Source organism: Scardinius erythrophthalmus, assembly GCF_964197995.2.
Source record: "Scardinius erythrophthalmus genome assembly, chromosome: 10".
Classification (NCBI taxonomy): domain Eukaryota; kingdom Metazoa; phylum Chordata; class Actinopteri; order Cypriniformes; family Leuciscidae; genus Scardinius; species Scardinius erythrophthalmus.
This window is the reverse complement of record NC_138230.1, coordinates 42569220-42592507: the sequence shown is the minus strand read 5'-3', so window position 1 is coordinate 42592507 and position 23288 is coordinate 42569220. Positions and strand designations below refer to the sequence as shown.

Here is a 23288-nt window from a genome sequence, read left to right as displayed (position 1 = left end):
GTCTGTGAAAAGATTTCACTGGAGGGCGCTGTTCATTGCCATTTCATTTTAAGAAAGCAAGCACAGTATGTAGCATTTTAGGGTTGTTTTTTTTTTTTTTTTCATGAACCACAACAAATCGGACTCCATTTTAAAATGTTTAATCCGACCAAACCTTTTCCCATACTTTCTGTTTATTGGCTACACATCATACAAACTGGGAATGTATCAAGTATAGTCTATGAATGTGCAAATGACAATTCAAGGTTAATGGGCACGTTTAAAAAAAATCAAATCAAATCAAATCAAATCACAAAAATACCACCACCATAAATACTTGGGTAAAAAGAAAGAGAAACAAATAATCCAAACTTCAACCATTTTTACACACAACAGTCAGATTAAGATGTAAAAACTGGTCATCACTTAAAACGCAAGATGATAAACTGCTCATCAATTCCAATGTAAAACGTATCTGAAAGAAAAAAAGCCAAACTAAATGCACCAACTACAATCACCAACTCTACATTGTCTATTCTTTCTGTCCCATTATATCATTCTGTCATTAAAACTGTAATGAGAGGCCATCATAAAAAAATGGCAACCAATTCAGTGTAATACAAAACATGAGGCTGTTGTCAACATGAAACAAAGACCATCTAATGGGGGGGGGGGTTAATATGTAAGGTTGATTGTATTTGATTGACACAGCAAACACTAACTTAATTAGGCAACATATAGCCTACATAAATAAGAAAAAGTACAAAAAGGCACACATGAGCACATTAGAATCTAAAAAATAAAAATAAAAAACAACAATCTCTTCCTCACAACTTCCAACAATTATGTATCAGGAATAGAAATCAAACTATGGTTTTTATGAATGTTAGATTCATATTCTGGTTTAAATAACACTAAGATATCGACAGCATCAGAGTTTGTTTTTAAATGCACTGCTTTTTTGTTAAAAATAAAAATGATGTGGTACTCAATACCATGCCACAGATGCTGTCTGTAAATCTTAATTTGCATTTAACCTGGAATATTCTTTGAAGTTTTGTTTACTGCACAGTAAGTTTAGTCAGAGAAGGCCTTTGGCAAATAGATGTATCATTTTGGCCACATATGCTGTGCATACAACAGGAGAATATAGAACTGTTTTTGTTGGTAAAGATAATGACTTCCTGTGTTTGAGTGTGGCACACAAGCGAAATCAGGGAAACCACTGTTTTTATCTCTCTATTGCTTCAGTAGGCCTGTGCAGTGTCTTTATGAACATATTCATGAGCCCAATGAAATGCACAACCCTGGATATCAGAGGTGTTGTGTGTAGTAGTCACAAAAGTTAAGGTAATCACATTTTCTGAAGCGAAAAACATCTTATGCAAACAACATTTCACACTGCTCAAACACTTCTCATGTGCACTGTGCGCACCAATTGCATTAAATATGGCATAGAAAGAACGTTAGTGTTTTTAAATAAATCGTCAGATTGGCTTTGCTAAGTAAAAGGGATGCTGTAGAATAAAAATAAAAGAAAACAGGGCAAACTCATTAAAAGTAAAACGTTCATGATGGGCCGGTTGCATAAACATAGCCATTATGTTGAGACAGTGTCTTAAGTTCAAGTATGACCCACTCACAGTTAGTCAGGGGCAGTCAGTCTTAGTTTTCGGTATCAAATTAGGCAAATCTACGTTTTTATGTAACTGATTAAAAAAAAAAAAAGCTATGAACAGTCTTAATGAAAATAAATTGATGTCTAACTTGTAAGACTAGTCTTTGAGGTTTATGCAACCTGATGCAGGTCTTAATGTTGGCTTCACACTGTTCACAGTGGACGAATGCATTCACAAATTCATGTTTTCTTCTGCATGTAAACATTCCCATTTTTTTTCAGAAAGATACGACTATCAAAAATGTATTCATTTGACTTTATCACATCTCTTTAAAAGAAAGAATGAATTTCCGATCTAATACAGATGGAGCTTTCTCTAATGGCACGCACAGCATTTCTGGCCTTGCTTACCTTAAAATGAGAAATTTCTATATGCACGTTATTAAACTTATTGTGGACAATTCATTTTTTTCTTTTGACATCATAATTTTCAATCGTAATGTCATATTTTCATATTTCATATTTATGTCCGCTTAAACCCCGCCCCTTTCTAACAAGCTTGCGTTCAGATCTCTCCTCCATCCAATCAGCAAACAATGGATATAAAAGTCCCCGCCCTACATTTTTTCAATGCCCTACTTCCTTTTCAAATCATCAGTATTAAATCATCAGTATTAAAGTCGCAATGAAATGAAAGTAGTGCCATCTTTTCTTCCATATTGTGACGTGCATCTGAGTGAAATGCATGTACGTCACAATATGGAAGAAATGATGGCACTACTTCCATTTCATTGCGACTTTAATCCTTTGCGACATTCACTTATAACCGTATGTTCTTATGTGCACAGAAAAGGTTCTCACACAAAATTGCCACCTGATTCACAACAGATATGCACATAAATTTGCTCTTACTGCCAGATTATCTTACATAAATGTGCCTAAAGTTTACCCCGGTAATCCAGAGTTCTCGCGAGAGCACAAGCTGAATTTGCTCAGCGAGTTTACTCTGGCGTCGAGTAATGATGCTCATTAAATATGCCCTTGTATCCGAGCTGCACCAATCACATCGGGTTATCTGATATAGGCGGGCCAGAGGCGAGATGACGAGAGCGCTGTGACGTCGATGTCATTAGTAAACATTGCAAGATGGCTATGGATGAACACCAGTTGTTTGAAACGGCTTTGGCCGCTACAATGAACGAGTTAGACTCGGCTTTTTATCTAAAAGAGGAACAGAAGACGCCGCTCGAATCGTTCCTTTGCAAGAAGGGCGTTTTTGCTGTTTTGCCGACCGGATACGGTAAGAGTCTAATCTACCAGTTAGCGCCGCTGGTAGCTAAGCGTATGGGGCTTGTTGTGATTGGTCATAGTGTTATCCAATTGCGTGCAGTGAGATATTCAAATGCACGCTTGGTGCCGCCCCTCGAGCTGGCCGGGTTTCATTAGTCGATGCCAGACCATTAATCTTTCAGATTGTCCAGGCTAGCTACAGTTAGCAATAAGCATAACTAGTGTCCAAACCATCTCCATACAGCGGCTTTCCGTACATAAAGACCTTTTATATAGGCCTAACAACACCTTTTTAAGCAACTACTCCAGATCAAACTCTAACGCTCTTTAATGTAAAATTTTTGTTAAAATCCTGGATCAGATTTTCAATTAAATATAAAGCTTGTTTTTTGGCCCACGAGGTCTGGTTTTTACATGCATGGCGTTTTAGTTGGTTTTAAATTGTTTGCTGAATGTAGAAAAAAAGTGCAAACTTATTGATGAACTATGATTTCTGTGCAAAAACATTCATATACACACACAAATACGGTTAGTGAATGAGACCCAATCTTCTCTCGTCTACTTTCTTTAGCTTGAATCGGAGCACGTTTTCTTGTTTCTTCCAGCAGACGCGGTGCAACACACAACCGAGACGAGTCCCGTCCAACCCCACTGCACCTCGTTCACACTCCTCCATTTTTTCACGAGCAGTTTTATATTTATTTTTAGTGTTTTGGCACAGTAAGAGCACTCAGTTGGTAAACGTAATTGGACTCATTCATCACACTAGGTGCACTTCTTCCTCCCACTCCGAGGAGAGTTCGGTTGCCTGCGGATCAGCACTGCTTTCAGGACAAACTGCGCTAGTGAGATCTACACTGTCTGAATCCTCCAAGCCTGGCTCTGCTTTAGGAGGTTGTGCATCATCCACACATTCCAGCTCCAAAAGTTGCGTCGCCAACATATCTGAACTTTCTTTTGTCAGCGATAGGGAGTCTTCCTCAGGACCCCCCTCTTCGTTCTCCTCGTCCTGGGCTTTGGCAGGTTGTTCCTCTCCAAAAGCGAGTGGCCCGGGACCGGCATCCGAGGTGGCTGAGGGAATCAGTGCAATGCTCTGTGGATTCATATCGTGGAACCAGGCCATGATGTTGCCAAGCAGGTTGGCATTGGTGGAAGGGTCCAGGCAGTCCGGGTCACTCGGGGTGAAGGCATCAGGGAAGGAGCTCATGTTAAAGGGTGTATAGTGGCTGGTAATGTTGCCCAGTCTCATAAGGCTGTCTCCCAGCTCCAGAAGCTCAGAGCTGCTCATGGAAGCCCGGGGAGGATCCGCAGAATCCAGTCCAGAGGACAGAGAGGAACCGCTGGCCCCTACAGAGGCGTCGTTACTGAGGCCATCCTGAGGCTCGGGGTCCAAGGCCAGCCCGGACTCCTGTAGGGACAGCTGAATCGCCAACAAAATATTGGGGTCATCCTCATCCAGAGAATCAAGTGCCTGAGGGGATAAAAGGGATTCAAATTCTCAATAGATGCTCATTGACTCATTTTTGAGTGAACTACACTACCATTCAAATGAGTAAGTAAAAAAAAAAATTAAAAAAAAAAGGTTCATCAAGCATGCATTAAATTGATCAAACGTGGCAGACATTTACAATACTACAAAAGATTTCTATTTTAATTGGTGCTCTTTTGAACTCTTGAAAAAAATATTATATTAATTATTATTATTATTAATTATTATATTAATATTAAATATTAACATCGATAATAATCAGAAATGTTTCTTGAGCAGCAAATCATCATATTAGAATGATTTCTGAAGGATCATGTGACACTGAAGACTGGAGTAATGATGCTGAAAATTCAGCTTTGATCACAGGAATAAATTACATATTAAAATGTTCACATAGAAAACAGTTTAAGTTGTAATAAAACTTTACAATATTTATACTTTTACTATATTTTTAATAAAATAAACGCAGCCTTGGTGAGCAGAAGAGACTTTTCTAAAAACTAACAAAAAAAACAAAACGTATAGATCCCAAACATTTTAACAGTATCTTTTAAAATGTTGTTACATGTTTAAAATAATATATAAAATGTGTTTGGTTTAATAAGACATTTGTATGAAATATTTAGTTTAATTTTGTATTTTTGTTGACTACATTTAGAAACCATTTTGTGGTAAATATGACTAAAATTAATGAATTTAGTGTGAGTATTTCATTATAATTAAAATACAAAAATGTGACCAAAACAAATAACGGTGTAAAAACTAGGGATGTGCCAGAAGCCGAATACTATGTTCAGAAAGGAAATGACGCTTTCTAAGGAGCCCCTAAACGGACATGTTGATGAGGAAAAAAAATTAATTAAATAGTTGGGTATTTAATTCTATTGTATATAATTTTGCGGGCATCAGGTAGACGCTATCAATATGCAGGTTATTCAAATCTCTTTTGAGTGCGCAATCCGCACATTTTACAACTTAAGATATTGTCAATGACACTCAGGATCTGTTGTGCACCAAATCCTCCGACATCATCCTGTCAATCATCTCTCCTTAAAGGAGAACTCCGGTCAATTTTAACATTGAGCTCATTTTTTTGTAAATTTGGAGTGCTGTCAATACAGAGAACAACGACAAAAATCGGTGTTGCCTACACCGAGTTATTCTATTTTTAAAATGTGCACCCTGTTGACTTCAATGGGGCAAGTACTAAACCTGCTTTTAGCCTCTTAACATCCTTGATGTGTCATTACAAGTGCCCAGCTAATGTGAGTGATTCCTTCAGAGTGATCACGGGTGAATCTGACTGCAGTAGATGTGAAAGATATGTATAAAAATGATGTTATTTCAGCCAGCGCACATACCTGTATTTACATCCTGTTTTCAGTCGAAGTCCATAGTAATCGATTGTCGAGTTCACGTGCGTGATCATAAGTAACTAAACCTATGCGTGTGAACTCGACAATCGATTACTATGGACTTCGACTGAAAACAGGATGTAAATACAGGTATGTGCGCTGGCTGAAATAACATAATTTTTATACATATCTTTCACATCTACCGCAGTCAGATTCACCCGTGATCACTCTGAAGGAATCACTCACATTTTCTGTGCACTTGTAATGACACATCAAGGATGTTAAGAGGCTAAAAGCAGGTTTAGTACTTGCCCCATTGAAGTCAACAGGGTACAAATTTTAAAAATAGAATAACTCGGTGTAGGCAACACCGATTTTTGTCGTTGTTCTCTGTACTGACAGCACTCCAAATTTACAAAAAAATGAGCTCAATGTTAAAATTGACCGGAGTTCTCCTTTAATAAGTGAAATCTGATGTGTTGTAATGTAACCGACTACTACACTAAGCCTAACCATGTCCCTTTAGGGGCTCCGGATTTAAGCTTCGGGAACATCCCTAGTAAAAACGGACACTGCATCACATGTTAGAAAATCCGTATGTTTACCGTGGAGATCCCATGCCTTTGTGAACCGCCTCCCTCATGTGTTTCTGTAGACACATATTGGACATGGATTTGAAACAGAGTAACACTGATTTAAAGCAACTCTTTATTCTGACATTATGTGGCCTCGCGCTGTCGGTCGGGAGCTGTAACGTTACCTGAAGTGTTGTCAGAGGAGTCGTGTGGTTCGGGGGTGTTACTGCGAAGGCTGTGGAGTCGCAGCAAGTCTCCTCGACGCCGCTGTCGGTGTCTCCGTCTGTACTGGAACTCAGAGTACTCCTGCAGGAACCATCAACTTCAGATTAATTACAAAAATACATGATCTGTTGACAAGAAGCAGTTATTAAAGGATAGAAATGAATAGATCCTTAAATGGACAGCCTCTCATGAGAATACTGATTGACATCTATATTACAAGTACTGAATAAAATGTATTGTTATATATAGCATATACTGTGATAAACTGTGTGTACCTAATCTCTATTACTACGGATTAAAATAAAATACAGTGACCTTACAACATATTTGGACACTTAAAGGGGTCCTAATATGCTTTATAAACACGTCACAATATTCCTCATTTGAATAATTAATACGGAGAATAAAGGGGCGGGGCCTGGTTGAGCTAGTTAGTAGTGTGTTGAAACTAGTGGTTATGGTAAGGGGCGGGACATTTCCCAAACACGCAGGAAGTGGTTGACAAATCACAACACACTGATCCAGCCGACCAATCAGAGCACAGTGTGCTTTTCAGAAGGAGGGGCTTCATAGAGACAGGAACTAAACAGAGTGTTTCTGACAGACTGGGAAGAGAGGAGCTGCAACAATGGAGAATATGTGGAAAATAATGTGTTTTTAACACACAAGCATGAAAATCTATCCTAGTAGAGCGAAAATAACTAAATCAAGACTTCGTAAAAAGGCATAATAGGTTCCTTCAAGCCACACTTGAAAAATTAATGAATGTCTTAGCATTATGTAGCAAAATATCCAACCACGGTTTTATTTTAAACAAACACACACAAACACTTTAAGCAAAACATTTCACAAAAGGAAAGTTTGTTTCATACTTTCTGGTTGTGAAGCATTAGTGAGAATGTAAAAGAAAATGTTCAAGGTTAATGTGATTAACTACGCCGGTGATTATTCTGCAAGGATGAACTTCCTAAACTACAAAAAATTACCTCATTTGTTAAAAGTCAACCAATCAGAAAAGTGTGTGTTGCATAATTTGTTTGCAGATTCCTCACAGTTTAATATGCAATTATCAACTGCGATAGAATTCACACATTTTAAGTGTCCAAATCCTTTTTGAGGCATAAAAACCAAGAAAAAAAAAAAGAGCAGCTAATTTTATATTAACTGTGTAGTGGTTAGAAAGAGTGAACGCCGATCATTCACAGTCACACTGAGTGCATGACAAAGCAACCTACAACAGTGTCCACATTTCAAGAACGGTGAAGTTGACCACAGGACAGGAGCTCTGGTTTAATTAACCCTCCGAGTTGAGTAATAATGGCATAGTCCTATATCTGGAATATTCCAGGAGACGACCAGCCTTAACTGCTAAACACCGGATTACATTTATGCTAATAGCATAATACATAACGAGTGAATTCTTAATGTCAAATCTTGAGGTATGTTTTGTTTTTCGTTTTGAGCAGTACCTGCGGCTGGCCTCCTGCATTGTAATTGTTCTCACGCTGTGCATTTGATCCCCGTACTGGGTGATTCCTCACCATCTTTGGACACAGAATGAGATTCAATGACTGCTAGTACTTCACAGCATCACACAACTCTTACATTAATACAAGGAGAGACAGAAAGACAGTCTAGTGAGCTGCAACTCTGGGTGAGCTTTGCATTAACAGAGGTTAGTTAAAAACAGAAAAATATCAACACAAAAGCAGAGACGCAGCAATACCTCAGGAGAGGCAAATCCCAGATACTCCCAGTCCCACGTCCCACCAGCAAAACTGCAAAAGAGGAGAAGATGTTTGCACTATTATAATATATGAAGAGTTCAGATGCAAAAGCCTCTGAAATTTTCTTCTAGAATGACCATTTTTATCAAGCTTGTATAATTAAGTTCAATAATTTCACTTAAATGGCAATGAAAATTACCTATGAATTGTCATTTAAGTGAAATTACTGAACTTAAATATACAAGCTTGAAAAAAATGGTCATTCTAGAAGAAAATTTCAGAGGCTTTTGCATCTGAACTCTTCATATATAACTCTTAGAAAAAGTACCGTGGCTGTAGTAAACTATATTTTGGACATGGTACCAAAGTAATGTCATGTTTTTGTGGACATTAACCATAGTAATATCATAATAATCTAGTATTGTTTAAAGTAAAAAGTTACTTGAAAGAATGCCATGGTGCTACTATAGTAAACGCCCAAAAAACATAGTATGGGATGCAAAATTATCAGAGGTTAAAAAGGTGATATATGACTATATACTAATAATAATACTAATGATCATCATTATTATTATAGCAATAATACTATTTATTACAATAATAAACAGTTACTATGGTACAGTAGTATTTAAGAAAATATTATTTAGTCTTGTAATATAAAATAATAATATAATAGTATTTAATTACTATTATTAATATTATTACTATAGAAATAATACTATTTAATACTATAATAATAAATAGTTGTTATAGTATAGTAATGTTAGAGTAAACAGTAAATAGTTTATTTATTTATGATTTAACACCATATCAGGAACAATGGCTATATTCATGGCAATCAACAGTATTTAAATTTTTAAAAATGCAATACTAATATTTATGTCTGTCTTAATTAATTTGCTTTTTAAACATTAAACTATAGAGATTTTATTTAGGCAGAAAACCGCAGGGAGACCGTACAGCTTTTATTTTGTTGACAACAGATCTACAGAGCAATTTTCACCAAAAGGTGACGGGTCTTGATGACAACACACACGTGTTTACCTGCGGCGCGGAGCCTCGGGGGAATCGTTAGGAGCGACACCTCGAGCCACAGAAGCCAAGAACTCCCGTCTCTTCTGCTGCACCAGAAACGTGGCACTGATGATCTTATGGCGAGGGGTGCGGAGGTAAGGCCTGTTCACCTTCTGAGCGAGGTCTTCAGTGACCATCTCTAAATCAGTCTGTGATTGGTGGAAAGAGAAAAATCATAAGAGCATGTTGTGCATGAAAACTTCACACCAAAAAAAAGTTGCTTTTCTTAAAGGGATAGTTCACTCAAAAATGAAAATTCAGTCATCATCAATACAACTTTCGTTCATCTTCAAAACACAAACGAATGTATTTTTAATGAAAACTGAGGGATTTCTGTCCCTTCATTGAAAGTCAAAACTCAGAAGCTTCAAAATGTTCATAAAGTGATCGTAAAAGAAATCCATATGAATCAAGTGGTTTAATCCGAGTCTTCTGAAGAGACACGATGGCTTTATATGATGAACAGATTTAAATTTACTTTCATTCACATACAAACACTGATCAGAAAACACACACAGAGCACTCAAATATAGTAAAAAGAAGCTCAAGAACCAATGAGTTTCATTCTCGCTCATCAAACAAGTATGGTTGAGCTTCCATTTATGTTGGCTGATTAATATTTACAGGCAGGGCTTGACAATAACATTTTTACTCACCAGCCACTGTGACTAGTGGTTTTCCAAAGTTACTAGCCATTTAGCATTTTCACTGGCCACAATTGACAAAAATGACCATATAGATATTTTTACTATTAAGGCGAGATATTTGTCTTTAATAACATGTCTTCTTTCAGACTTGTGGTGAAAAAAAAGTTTGAAATACACATTTAGGTCTTTACTTTATTACACTTTGTCTGTTTGCGTCTGTAGATTTCTCATAAATTCAACAAAAGTTGGCGTTCTTAATCAACATGTTGCTCCGCGATCTCTGCCGGCAGCCTGTCATCACAAGCACCGTTAGAAAGCTCTCTCTCCTGTACAATCCTGTCGGATCCAAATATGGTCATTTCCTTTTTATCAGCAACCAATCGTGAAAGTAAAAGGGCTGAATGTGCAATCTCATTGGCTGATGATAAATCTTTAAAGCCCGTTTTCTCAAAATGACTTTTCTCTCCGAAATCTCCACTTCAGTAGCACCGATATATACCAAACTTTCCAGTCTTGTACCTAGTTATATTATGTAGACATTTACAGAGGGATTTGTAAATATATTATTCCTAGTCTGATTTATATAACATTTTATTTCCAAAAAATGGCGAAAATCATTTTTTTAAGGCTATTGACAGTATTTTCTGATTTACAGGATAACAAAAGTAGATATCCATAAATCCCTCTGTAATTTTTTTCCCATCTAATATGTGAACACAATGAAAAAATAATGTTTAACCTGGCTTTATCCAATACTCAGATTTCGTTTTTTTAAATATATGCAAATAAGCTCATATTTAATTAGATATTGCTTAATTTGCATATTTAAACATTAAATTACAGAAAACTTGTAATACATTTTTTTCTCATCTTAATGTAGGTAATCAGCTGGGAAAGTTTCATGGTGATATCTGCTAGTTAAAAATTTTACCCTATTCACCTGCAGTGTCTCGCCTTCACTCATAATTTAGCAGATCCATTATACTTTTACACATGCGTTTTCTTTCTCAACTGTTTACATTCACTTAAAACATAACTGACTGTGTTTGCGTGAATACTCACCAAGACCGGCATTTGACATTATTTTGTGTGTACTTGACTGTTTAAGTGCAATATTAATACTTAATTTAGTACTGAGAGGTGACTTTATACGCGCACTTTGGGTGTGAGCACAAAATCTGCAGGAATTACGCACAATACCACGTCGAAATTTAAGCCCTGTAACACCAACAATATTAATCCGGAGCAAATGAAACGAGTGAGTGAGGAGAGGCGGGTTTGTGTTACTCGCTGTCGGAGAGAGAGAGAGAGAGAGAGAGAGAGAGAGAGAGAGAGAGAGAGAGAGAGAGAGAGAGAGAGAGAGAGAGAGAGAGAGAGAGAGAGAGAGCTGGTATTGTGTATCTATTTTGCGGGAAATGAGTATTGGAAGCGTTTCAGATATTTCAGTATCGAAAACTATATTTTTGACAACACTACATAGCACTTAGTTTATTATTTCAGTTGCCTTTTTAAAAGACTACATTTGAAAAATGTATAAATTATATGTAAAATTCAACCTGCCAAAGTGTCTAGTAGGAGCGACTGTGTTAAGCGCCACTCCTTTTGGCGGGGTTGACGGGTGTTAACATCAAGCCCTGTTTACAGGTTAATAAAAGCCTAAATTAAATCTGTCCATCATATGAAGCGAACAAAACGATCATGTCTCTTCAGAAGACTTGGATTAAATCTGCTCCATTCATTTAGATTTTTTTTAGGACCTCTTTATTAACTTGTGTCAGAGTTTTGGTTGAATAGACTTTCAATGGAGGAACAGAAATCCCTTAGATTTCATTAATAATATCTTAATTTGTGTTCCGAAGATGAACAAAAATCGTATGGGTTTGGAACGACACAAGGGTGAGTAAATAATGACAGAATTTTCATATTTGGGTGAACTAGCCCTTTAAGCACTGAATGAATATCGATCTCAGAACCTGCATAAGTTCAAATATTTCTTTCTTTGTGCTTTTGGGCTCCAAGAAGAAACTATATGGATAAGAGCACTTAAGGATGCGTCGGGTCTTGAGAAGTTCATGCACACCGTCCTCAATGAACGTAGTGTCAGGTGGGGCTCCGTCCCCTTAAAGAAACATTGACATTTTTAATATTCATATTATTCAAAATGCACCATATATCTGTTTATAAAGTGTGTAAAGTGTGTAAAATATGTCTGATTAATCAAATTCCAACTCACTTCCAATGAAAGCTTTGCTCAGTTGCTCCATCTTCTCTTTGGCTGTTTTCAGGAGTCTTTCTTCTAACTAGTTTAAAGGAAATCACCTGTTAGTGACTGTCAACAAAACTGGAAATGTATCCAAGACATTCATTACATAAAAATGAATACCTGGTAACTGTGTTCGTGGTTCTTGTATCGTGTGTAATAATGCATAAAACAGTCGAGTTCCTGAAAACTCTTGTGCTTTTTTTCTGCCTGTGAGACACAAAACATAAAAGCAAGAGTGACTCCCAACTTCAAGACTGAAATTCAAGCTCATAACCACCTAAAGTGATGCTCAGAGGGGATATTTGTTTCGATTAATGCATCAAAATATGAGGAAAATATTTTATGTATTTTAAATATGACGGAAGAACAAAACACTAAACTTGGTTAAGGTATTTATCCGACAAAATTATTTGGCAAAAAAGGTAAATAACAGCTACAGGTTTTATTTTACCATGCAAAAAAAAAAAAATGCACAGAAAAACAAAAAGCTCACAGAAAAAAAGCATACCGGTACATTAACCCTATTCGGATGGGATTAACTTTACAAGGGTGGATGGAGTGATGTAATTTTACCACAGGACGTCTGTAATATTAATGGCCAATTCACACGGGATAAGAGATCTCAGTAAAAGTAGCAGAAGTGGGAGGAGTAACGTTAAATCGATTTACACACCGCCGTCACTCCTGTCGTCATGTGTGTATTACGTTGCTTCCTGATACCACGTGCGCAAACACATATAACCTATATATATATATATATATATATATATATATATATGTTATGTCTGGTCGAATGATGTATTAATTAACTTCAGATTGGATTGTGTTGGTAATAGGCACTAACCTAACGCTAAAAGATGTTTTGTGCCTCTAGCAAGTGCTGTCGATCTTCTCTCTGATCTGATGGTGTGTGGAAAACACTTGAGTTTTGCCACAGACTCGTCCCAGCGTCTAGAACGCGACTGAATGCTTTTTCAAGCGTCTCCATACTTGAAAAACCGCGGAAAACTACTTTTAAACATGAAATGACGAAATATTTACGTACATATTTACAGCGGGTCTATTCGCACGGGATTACTTTCACCTGAGGTTATTTTTCCGGACATTTTTACTGAAGGTAAAAGTCGCCGTAATCTATACCGACATTGTCCGTAATGATTACTGAGATGCACATTCGGACGGGACTAAAATCACGAGAAGCTCTGGTAATTATTACTTTACCCCTCCTCTCCATGTTAAACTAATCCCATCCGAATAGGGCTATTGACTACAACATAATCACTTATTAATATTTCATTGGTTTCTTTGAATGACAAAGAAACCTGGCCAAAAATAATGTTTGCACAATTTGGCATGTTTCATTGTGTTATCACAAATAAAACTATTGACTACGCAATATGCATACAAAATCTTTAACAACGTTTTTTAATAGGTGAAGATGTCAATTTTCCTAGACATTAGTGTCTACTACTGTATAAAGCAGAACCTATTTTGTAACTTTTACACATAAGAAATATAAGCCTTGAAAGTAAACGTTTAGTGTTTTGAGACTTTATTCACTAAAACCATTAATGGCAGTCCACAAACAAATCTCAAAAGCTCCAAGTAAATGCATTCGTTGAACGGCTGCCGTGTGTGTACACTCCGTTTAGGCACGAGTACCTCCACGGTCATTTCCTTGGACTGTTCCTCCACCTGTTGGATGATCTCGTAGCGCGTGCATCGATAGTATCCTCCGGTAGAGGAGCTGTGTTTCTTCCATTCCTCAAGACAAATCCAGCAGAAATCATACTTGCACTGCAAAGAGATCGAGATGAGAACGGAGAGCAAGACAGAACTTATGAGCAGGATCAGATAAGCAAGCACTGAGCAGCTATAAAGTTGATTTAAAGATTGTTTTGAGTTGGAAAAACTGACCCTGACTGCTCTCTTACATTCTAACTGTCTTCTCTTCCTCTTTATCAATGCCTCTGTTTACATGTGCATTAATTCCATTACTCAGAGTAAGGACCGGACGGTGTTCTATTATGTTTTTTTAACATGCTCAACTTTCTTTAATGTGTAATGTTGCTGTTTGAGCATGAAAAATGTCTGTAAAGTTACAAAACACAAAGTCCCTCCAATGGGAGTTCTTCTCTATATCAGTGTCACTGTTTCTGAACTCCCTGAAACGCCTCCATTGTAGTCTTGAGTTTTCTTACGGGAACAAAAACGTCCCAATATTCCTCATTTAAATAATTAATATGCAGAAAAAGGGGCGGGGCCTGGTTGAGTTGGTTAGTAGTGTGTTGAAACTGACGGGACATTTCCCAAACACACTCAAGGTTGACCAATCACAACACACTGATCCAGTCGACCAATCAGAGCACAGTGTGCTTTTCAGAAGGAGGGGCTTCATAGAGACCGGAACTAATCCATTACAGATTTGCGCAAAACTTTTGCGATTTTTTCTAAATGTCGACAAAAAACTATTGCGAAATGACGGCGTTTCCATTAACCGATAGCCTGGTTAAAACCAGACCATTCTCAGTAATAACTGAGATATGGTCTGGCAAAGCTCCTTTAATAACTCATTTCCAAAGGGGCGTCACCAACGGACGTTGCTCAAATGCCTCTGGGCACAATTGGATAGACCTAAAACTCCTAAAACCAATCAGAGATCGTCATGTGTAAAGCCATATGCTGCGTCCCAATTAGCCTATGTTACACTCTATTTTTTTACAGTCTATGGTTACACTACGCCATATGTAGTCTTTTTGTGAAGAAAATGTATTTACTTTTGAATGTGTAGCAAAAAAGTAGGCAACTTTGGGACATACTACTTCGTCATCTTTATCGGACGGATCTGTCGCGTGCATCTCCTCATGTAAACTGCCCTGTCAATCATCTTTTAACAGTTAAAATCCTCTTAAACCGTTTCGGAGAGAAATGTAGTTGCACGTTCATCTGCCAGTGGGTCTTTCATGGAGACTGTCCTCATGTGTTTGCAATTTGAATATAATAATACATTTAAAAGTTGGTGTGCTTCACCAACGGACGTCGGAGTGGACGTCGCTCAAATGCCTCTGGATAGGCTAGACCTAAAACCAATCAGAGCGATCGTCATGTGTAAAGCCCGCCTCAACGTTTCTGATTGGTGCCTTGATTTCTCGGCATGGGGAAATGGACTTGAATGAGCTCTTTGCCAGACTTACTTGCAGAACAAATCTAAATTTGCCGGAAGTTGTCTGGGTTTTCCCAGGTTAATTAACCGATGTTATGCGACTAAAACTTCATTTTTTCATTCCAAAAACCATGGCAACGGACTTTGGTAGGTTTATGTACTAATCCCAGCCACTGCACTAGCCATTATTATTAATCGAAGGAGATGTATGTGTGTTTTCCAAGCATTAATGGTAAGGAACAACCCTTATTATACTTCTGAGCGGCTCATATGAGCAGAAAAACTTTTTTGCGATAAATGGGAGTTTTGCAAAATTACGTGTTTCCATTGAGCGTATTTTCAATTCGCAATTTGAAGGGTAATGGAAACGCGCCTTTTGACAGTGTGACAATATGTGAAAAATATGGGTGTTTTTTTATATTCAAGCATGAAAACTTATTCTAGTAGAGGCCAAAAAAACAAAATCAAGACTTTGTGAAAGGGCATAAACCAGGTTGTAGTCACTGACATAAACCATCAACAGATTTAAATCAGCATAAATGTTACTGAACAAATGAGTGTGCTTTAAGAACCACAGATTAGATAGTACAAGACCCTTCGTATTTGACAATATAAATAGCCGGCACGAGTGAGCATTCAACATTCGTTTTGTTTTTTCCACAGGATGGTGGTGTGAATAGCTTCCCCTTCCCCCTGCGCCTGTCAAACAGAGCCTTAGTTAAGCCTTCATTAAGAAACCAGTAAGGCAAAGCGGAGGTCATATCCTTTGTTCAAACACCTGCTCTGACGTCAAAGGGTCGGTTAGCATCACACATACATCTTGTTTCATGGACACACATGCAAAAACACACTCCTATGATGTCTGTATGAGATTTTATAATGAGGACTTTGTGCATCACATGATATCTCATTGGACAAATACTATGTAAATGTTCTTTAATGCCTGTGCAATTTTGTTGTCAAGACCGTTATGTAGGGAGCTATTAGTTTTAGGTCCAAAAGCATCCCAAAAAAATCATCAGTTTAATAAAATTTTCCAGTGTTGAGTTTCCTCTAGCTTGGATACAACATGCCATTAAAGGGATAGTTCACTTTGAAATTAAATTTTGGTATGTTTTAGCTTACCTCAAGGGCATCCAAGATGTAGGTGTCTTTTTTTCCGCAGTAGCTTCAATTTTTATATTTTTAGGTCAAACCATTTTTGTCTGTCAGTCATATAATGCAGGTCTATGGTCACTGTCTCAAAGAGCATGCACAGAGTCCAAATTAAAACAATTTCCCATCGTCCAAATTAAACAATTCCCCATCGTAAGTACACATTGATGGCCTAAGACACGAAACGAGCGGTTTGTGTGAGAAAACGAACAGTATTTATATCGTTTTTACCTCTTATAGACAGAAACGTCCAAGTGATCTGAGGGCGCGCGCGCATCCTGGTGTGTGACGTGTGCGCAGACTGGTTAAAATTTAATCAATTTTAATTTCTTGTTTATAAAATATCGTTTAAATCACTATTGCTTTTTGTACTATATAACACTGCAAAAATGCAATTAAAATCTACATACAGTATATAAATTATATACTTCAGTTTCTTTGTCAATTGGTTCAATTTATGTTTTTTACATTAATGGACAACATGTTGTGTTTTTAAATGCTTAAAAAACAATGCTCTCATTGAGGTAAAAATGCCCTTGATAATTTTTTAGGAATCAAAAATTGAACCTTAAAGGGGGGGTGAAATGCTATTTCATGCATACTGAGTTTTTTACACTGTTAAAGAGTTGGATTCCCATGCTAAACATGGACAAAGTTTAAAAAATTTAATTGTACGTTTGAAGGAGTATTTCTGTTCCAAAAATGCTCCTTCCGGTTTGTCACAAGTTTCGAGTATGTTTTTAGAGTAGTTTTTTTCGAGTATGGGCATGTGTGACGTCAGATGGGGCGGAATTTCCTTATATGGGTCCTAAGAGCACTTCTCCGGAAGAACCGTGGGCGCGCGCGCACTCGTAGACCAGAGCAAGAGAGCGAAAGCAGTACGCCCATCAAAGCGCCCTGCCCGGATTTAGGGAAGTCAATGTCACCAAAGAAGTGTGTTTTTGGATGCCAGGGCAAGACAACCCTGCACAGATTCCCAAAGAACCAGGCGTTAAGGCACCCGTGGATGGAGTTTGTTTTCCTGAGCATAAACGGAGTTGTGTAAGACTGTTGTTCCCTGCATTTCGACGATGATTGTTTTATAAACAAAGCCCAGATCGACGGATTTGCAGATCGTCTAATGCTTAAGGATCAAGCAGTCACAATGATAAAGGTTCGCGGTCATGCGTTGGAACCGCAGGCGGTGAGTAAAACTGCTTCTATTGTCTCTGTGTGTTGTTAGCTCGGCGCGTTAGCACAGCTTTAGCTCCGCCCACACGGCCCGCCTCCAGCCGCTGTGTTTTTTCCGGAAAGACTCGGTACAGCCAATCTTTCTTTTATAAATATAATAAAACTAAAGACTTTTTGGAGATATGAAGGATGCAATACTACTCTATAGGTACTCAAGATTAACAGGAGATTGAGTGAAAATGAGCATTTCACCTTTAATAAACGTGCCCTGTATGTGTGATTACCAACTTCTCCATTGAGGATGTCTGACCTTTTTAGTCCATATAGTTGATAATTTTAGCGGTCTGACATTCGAATGGCTGCAGATGTTTTTTGTTTTTTTCCACATAAGCCATTCTGTACTGACCTTCGAGCACTGCATGTGATTACAGCCTTCGTTTTTCTGGATGGGGGATTTGCAGTTGGCACAAGGTTTGGAGTTGGTGAGCAGCCACAGGCAGTTGGCAGCATCTTCATAAGCTTCGCTCACACCGGCCACTGATTAGAGACAGGGAGGAGCTCGATATCAAAACCTACAGCAGCGGGTTATGTCATGAACATCCATTAAATAAAGATGCAGGTCAAACGTTAATGCATGCTGAGGTCATTTCATTAAATGCATGGTCTGGAAGAACGACACAATAATGTCTGGAGTTCCTACGTTCTTCAGGCTTCATTTCAGACACCTTCTGCAGCCACATCTTCCATGTCTCACAGTCACAGGGTTCATGAGCATCACCAAGACACTCCCTGAGAAGAAAACCAAGAGGTAAACATGGCATTTTGTAGGATGCACATTAACATCTGGTGAATCTCACGAAAGCTGTCAAGAATGTGTCCATGTCATATTATTCTATCAAAATCCAAAGAAACAAATAATACGAATAATTTATTTTAAATAAAAGTTCATTTTTTTTAATCATTAGGGTTTTTTTGTATCCACGCCGCTCCCATTATTATAATAAATCACAAAAAAATACAGTATTATGAAAAAATGTAAATAGAAAAAATGTACAGTATTATGCTTTACTTTGAAAGTATTTTTATTAGATTTGATTTTTTTTATCAGTTTCAAAAGTCTCTGTATGTAAAATGTCAGGACACATTATAGTAACGGAAAAGGGGGAAAGGGAAGAAATCGTTTAAAAAAAAAAAAAAAAATTTAAGAAAACTTTTTGATAGGTGGTGAAGGTCAAATGTGACCTGTAAAAAGTGGTTCAGAAAATAAACTGAACTTTGTTGTATGGTTTACATTGCTTTAAGACCCTACAATAACATAAATATATCAGACCTACAGTAAACAAAGAAATTGCTGGTTAAAGAGGACCTATTATGCTTTGTACATGTTTAACTTTCTTTACTTTGAGGATGAAAAAGCTCTGCATAGTTACAAAACACAAAGTCCCTCCAGCGGGAGTTCTTCTCTATATCAGTGTCACTGTTTCTGAACTCCCTGAAACGCCTCCATTGTAGTCTTGAGTTTTCTTCCGGGAACGAACATGATACAATATTACTCATTTAAATAATTAATACGCCGAATAAAGGGGCGGGGCCTGGTTGAGTTAGTCAGTAGTGTGTTGAAACTGGTGGATATGGTAAGGGGCGGGACATTTCTCAAACACGCTCAAAGTGGTTGACCAATCACAACACACTGATCCAGCCGACCAATCAGAGCACATTACGTATTTCAGAAGGAGGGGCTTCATAGAGACAAGAGCGTTACTGACAGACTGTGAAGAGAGGAGCTGCAACAATGTGAAAAATATATATTTTTTTAATATACAAGCATGAAAACCGTTGTAAAAGGGCATAATAGGCCCTCTTTAACATACCAGCAGAAGAGATGGCCTTTCCCACAGTCTACAGCGGGGGCTTTGAGCAAAGGGAAGCTCCGAGAGTCAGAGGCTCCAGGTCCTGGTCTAGTCAGTCGTACGGCTCTTTCACATCTGGCCACGGGGCACCAGCGAATGGCAGTATTATTATCCACAAAAGCCTGGAGATGGAAAGAAATGTGTTGAAACGCGCTATTTGTTTTGGATGACGTAAATGACCCAACACACCTAAACCAATATGAATCTTTAAATCATCCAAATCAAATCGACGTGATATTTACCCAACAATCAAACATTTGACTTCTGAGCAAGTGTGTTTACAAAAGCGTTTCTTGCTCAAACAATCTCTGGCAAAAACTCAACCAACAGCAGGACGCTGTCAGCATTTTGATTCAAAGCCAGCATCAGACGGTCTATGATAAGAGAAAAGAAATGGCAGCTCTGAAATGGTTTCCAGGGCTTAGTGAGATCCAATTGTACCTTAATGTCAAACTGCAGGTAGCGCTTATCCATCTCTCTGGAGACAACGCTTTCAATGACCTCCACAGGAACCAGCTGGAAGCAGTCATAAGCAGGGCAAAAGATGTTATGTGCTTCCCCTTCTTGGATCTTCAGATTCAAAAACCTGACATCCAGACAAACAGTGTTTAAAGGTTATGAATATATGGATAATAAACAACTCACAATATAGTGCAATAGAGTGCTTTTTCAGTGGAAGTGCTTTTCTATTCATTTTCTCCACAGGACTTCACGACAGCATTGCTTTTTAAGCAAGAAAAATAAAAATGATCCCATGAAGCACTGCAAAAGCCATAATCAAATAGGAAATGGTAGTAAAATATTTAGCTACTGACTTATAGTAAGTGATTATAAGTATAAAAGCTAATGTATTTGAAGTTTATTGCAAACTAATCCAGGGCATTCAAAAGTCAGATTTTTTAATGTATTGAAAGAAGCAATTGTTTGATCAAAACAATAGCAAAACCACTAATAATGTGAAAATTTGGATATATTTGAAAATGTAATTTATTCCTGTGATCAAAGCTGAATTCTCAGCATCATTACTCCAGTCTTCAGCGTCACATGATCCTTCAGAAATCATTCTAATATGATGATTTGCGGCTCAAGAAATATTTCTGATTATTACCAACGTTAATATTTAAAATTAATTAAACGTTTTACAGGATTCTTTGATGAACAAATTTCAAAAGAACAGCATTTATATGACATTAGCAATGTTATAAAATTTCTTTACTGTCACTTTTGATCAATTTAATGCAGTCTTGACAAATAAAAGTATTAATTTTTTTTTTTTTTTTTGTTATCGTATTGACCCCAAATTTTGAAACGGTAGTGTAAGTAGTTAAGTGTAATGGATGTATTATGATGACAACTGAACACAAACATGATCTGATCTTGTGCTTTAAAACAAACTTATATTCCAATGCTTACCCTTCCCAGCATGCCCGGCAGAACTCGTGTCCACACGACATGTCCACAGGGTCCTCAAACACAGATATGGTGCACATGCAAATTCCACACTACATGGGCATAAGAAACATTGAACAGACAGACTGTGTCAATATGTTTTCATGATGAAGAATGTAGATCATGATGTCATGCACAGAGATGAATCTAACCAGGGCAAGGCCGTCCGCAGGAGACAGCAGGCTGATCTCATCAGGCGAGGTGACGGAGGAACGAGTGGTTCTGGGAGTTCTAGGTGAAGGCAGAGTGTCCCAAGCATTGTAGCCACTCGGCGGGGGAGTTGGCATCTGAACACCTGAGCGCTGGCAGCAGTCCTCAGCATTGGTCATCCAGTCCTCCAGAAGTTTCTCCCTGTCCCAGTCTGTACAGCAGAAAAGAAGGTTGAAAAGGGTTCCCACACCTTGGTTAACTTCAAATTCAAGGACCTTTCAAGGACTCTCCAGGTCCAATACCCTCAAATTCAAGGACTTAATTTGGGGACACATTTATTTGTGTCCAACAGAAAACGTTGAGGTACCATCGTAGTAGTTTTGTGCGAGCGTGAACGTCATGGCAATGTATAACACAAAGTACATCACGCGGGAAACACTTAACGTAACGGGTAAATCCACGTAACTAACGTAAATCAAGCTAGCTAGTATGCATAGGCCATGAAATGTTGGTGAAATAACACATTAGCAGACCGGAGGGAATAATATGGCATTTTTTTCAGAAAACTTCTTGAACAAAATAAATTCAAGCTCTTTCAAGGACCTGTATCCATGTACGTTTATTTTCAAAAACTTTTCAGGGCCTTGAATTTTATTTTATGAGATTTCCTCCAGTATTTTGGCCAGAATTATGAAGCTTCTTGTTTTTAATATTTTTTATAAACAAACTGGAAAAGTGTACTGAATATGTTTTTTTAATATGCTTGAATGTTAAAAAACACATTTTCCCGATGTTCTCCATTGTTGCGGCTCCTCTCTTCCCAGGCTGTCAGTAACGCTCTGTTTAGTTCCTGTCTCTATGAAGCCCCTCCTTCTGAAAAGCACACTGTGCTCTGATTGGTCGGCTGGAGCAGTGTGTTGTGCCTGGTCAACCACTTTAGAGCAGAACTGGGCAACTCTAGCGAACTCTAGTCACTTCTTTGCTGATTTTCCCTTTTGTTGTCGCATGTTTTCCACACGAGCTCCCCCTACAGCTGTGGGGGGGCGTATATGTCACTACACGGTCGTAAAAAACTCCCTTGCGGCGGCCTCCTCCCCCTCTCTACCGCTGCTCATGTGCGTTTGTTTTGATCGGAGAAAGCCAACTGTATCGTGTGGAGCTTTGTCTACCGAGGTGGGTAATCTGGTAATACATCATACATGCGTGTGTGTTTATGTCGAATTGCCGTAAAGCAATTCGTGTTTCGCGCTCGTTCTCGTTTCTCACGAGACTTCCAATTTCTATCTTGCCGGGATGGTAGTCCCCAAGTTTTAAGGTTGGTTTTCCGCCTGGGAACGCTGAGGGGAGCGGGGAAAGTCACCAATATCACCAGAACAGGTTATTTAACCATCCAAAAGATTTCTAGACAGTTTTATTAAGTTAAAAAAGTTACCAAGTTCTGCTTTAAGTGTGTTTTGGAAATGTCCTGTCTCTTACCATAACCGCCAGTTTCAACACACTACTAACTAACTCATCCAGGCCCCGCCCCTTTATTCTGCATATGTCTTGGGAAGGAATTATTTAAATGAGGAATATCTGTGACATGCTCGCTCCCGGAAGAAAACTCAAGACTATAATCAAGGCACTCCAGGGATTTCAGAAATAGAGCGCACTGATATAATATGCAAACATCACTCAGTAAAAGGTCAGACATGCCTTCAGAATTAACCTTTAACATCCATTTTTTTTAATCACATAGGCCTACACCTGATATGCTTGATGCGTTAAAAGCAATTTATTCCATTTAAATCTGAGTTTTTCTCCAAAACAGCCAAATAAAATTCTAAAAAAAAGATTATATTAAAGGCTGCATGAAACGATCCCTATATATTTGAGGGAAAAGGCTTTCAATGAGAACAAATGTAGGGCGGGCTTGATTTTGTCCATTGGTAATTGGTTGTGGCTTTCTATTGGTCGATCTCATGTGAGGGACAGGTTCCCCCACACATTTAACAAAATAATGAGGAGCACAGCTAAATCATTTATAATAAATACTGCGATATTCCATAA

General features: G+C 38.0%; 1 protein-coding gene across 2 annotated transcripts in view; it reads right to left on the bottom strand.

Moving 5' to 3' along the window:
- Positions 1-131: 131 nt before the first annotated feature.
- Positions 132-23288, bottom strand: part of ankib1a (ankyrin repeat and IBR domain containing 1a) — a 38276-nt gene continuing 15119 nt past the window's right edge. Inside the window, exons 6-21 of one of the 2 annotated variants that reach the window (XM_081375904.1) lie at positions 21242-21450; positions 21054-21142; positions 20082-20226; positions 19602-19762; positions 18431-18519; positions 18137-18267; positions 13905-14039; positions 12363-12449; positions 12213-12279; positions 11953-12098; positions 9303-9481; positions 8258-8309; positions 8001-8075; positions 6492-6612; positions 6337-6380; positions 132-4358 (exon numbers count right to left, since the gene is read on the bottom strand). In XM_081375904.1, coding sequence (XP_081232030.1) covers positions 3648-4358; positions 6337-6380; positions 6492-6612; positions 8001-8075; positions 8258-8309; positions 9303-9481; positions 11953-12098; positions 12213-12279; positions 12363-12449; positions 13905-14039; positions 18137-18267; positions 18431-18519; positions 19602-19762; positions 20082-20226; positions 21054-21142; positions 21242-21450 — 2441 coding nt within the window. In that variant the 3' untranslated portion in view covers positions 132-3647. The remainder of the gene's footprint in view (positions 4359-6336; positions 6381-6491; positions 6613-8000; positions 8076-8257; positions 8310-9302; positions 9482-11952; positions 12099-12212; positions 12280-12362; positions 12450-13904; positions 14040-18136; positions 18268-18430; positions 18520-19601; positions 19763-20081; positions 20227-21053; positions 21143-21241; positions 21451-23288) is intronic. The other variant, XM_081375905.1, reaches the window with a different exon arrangement.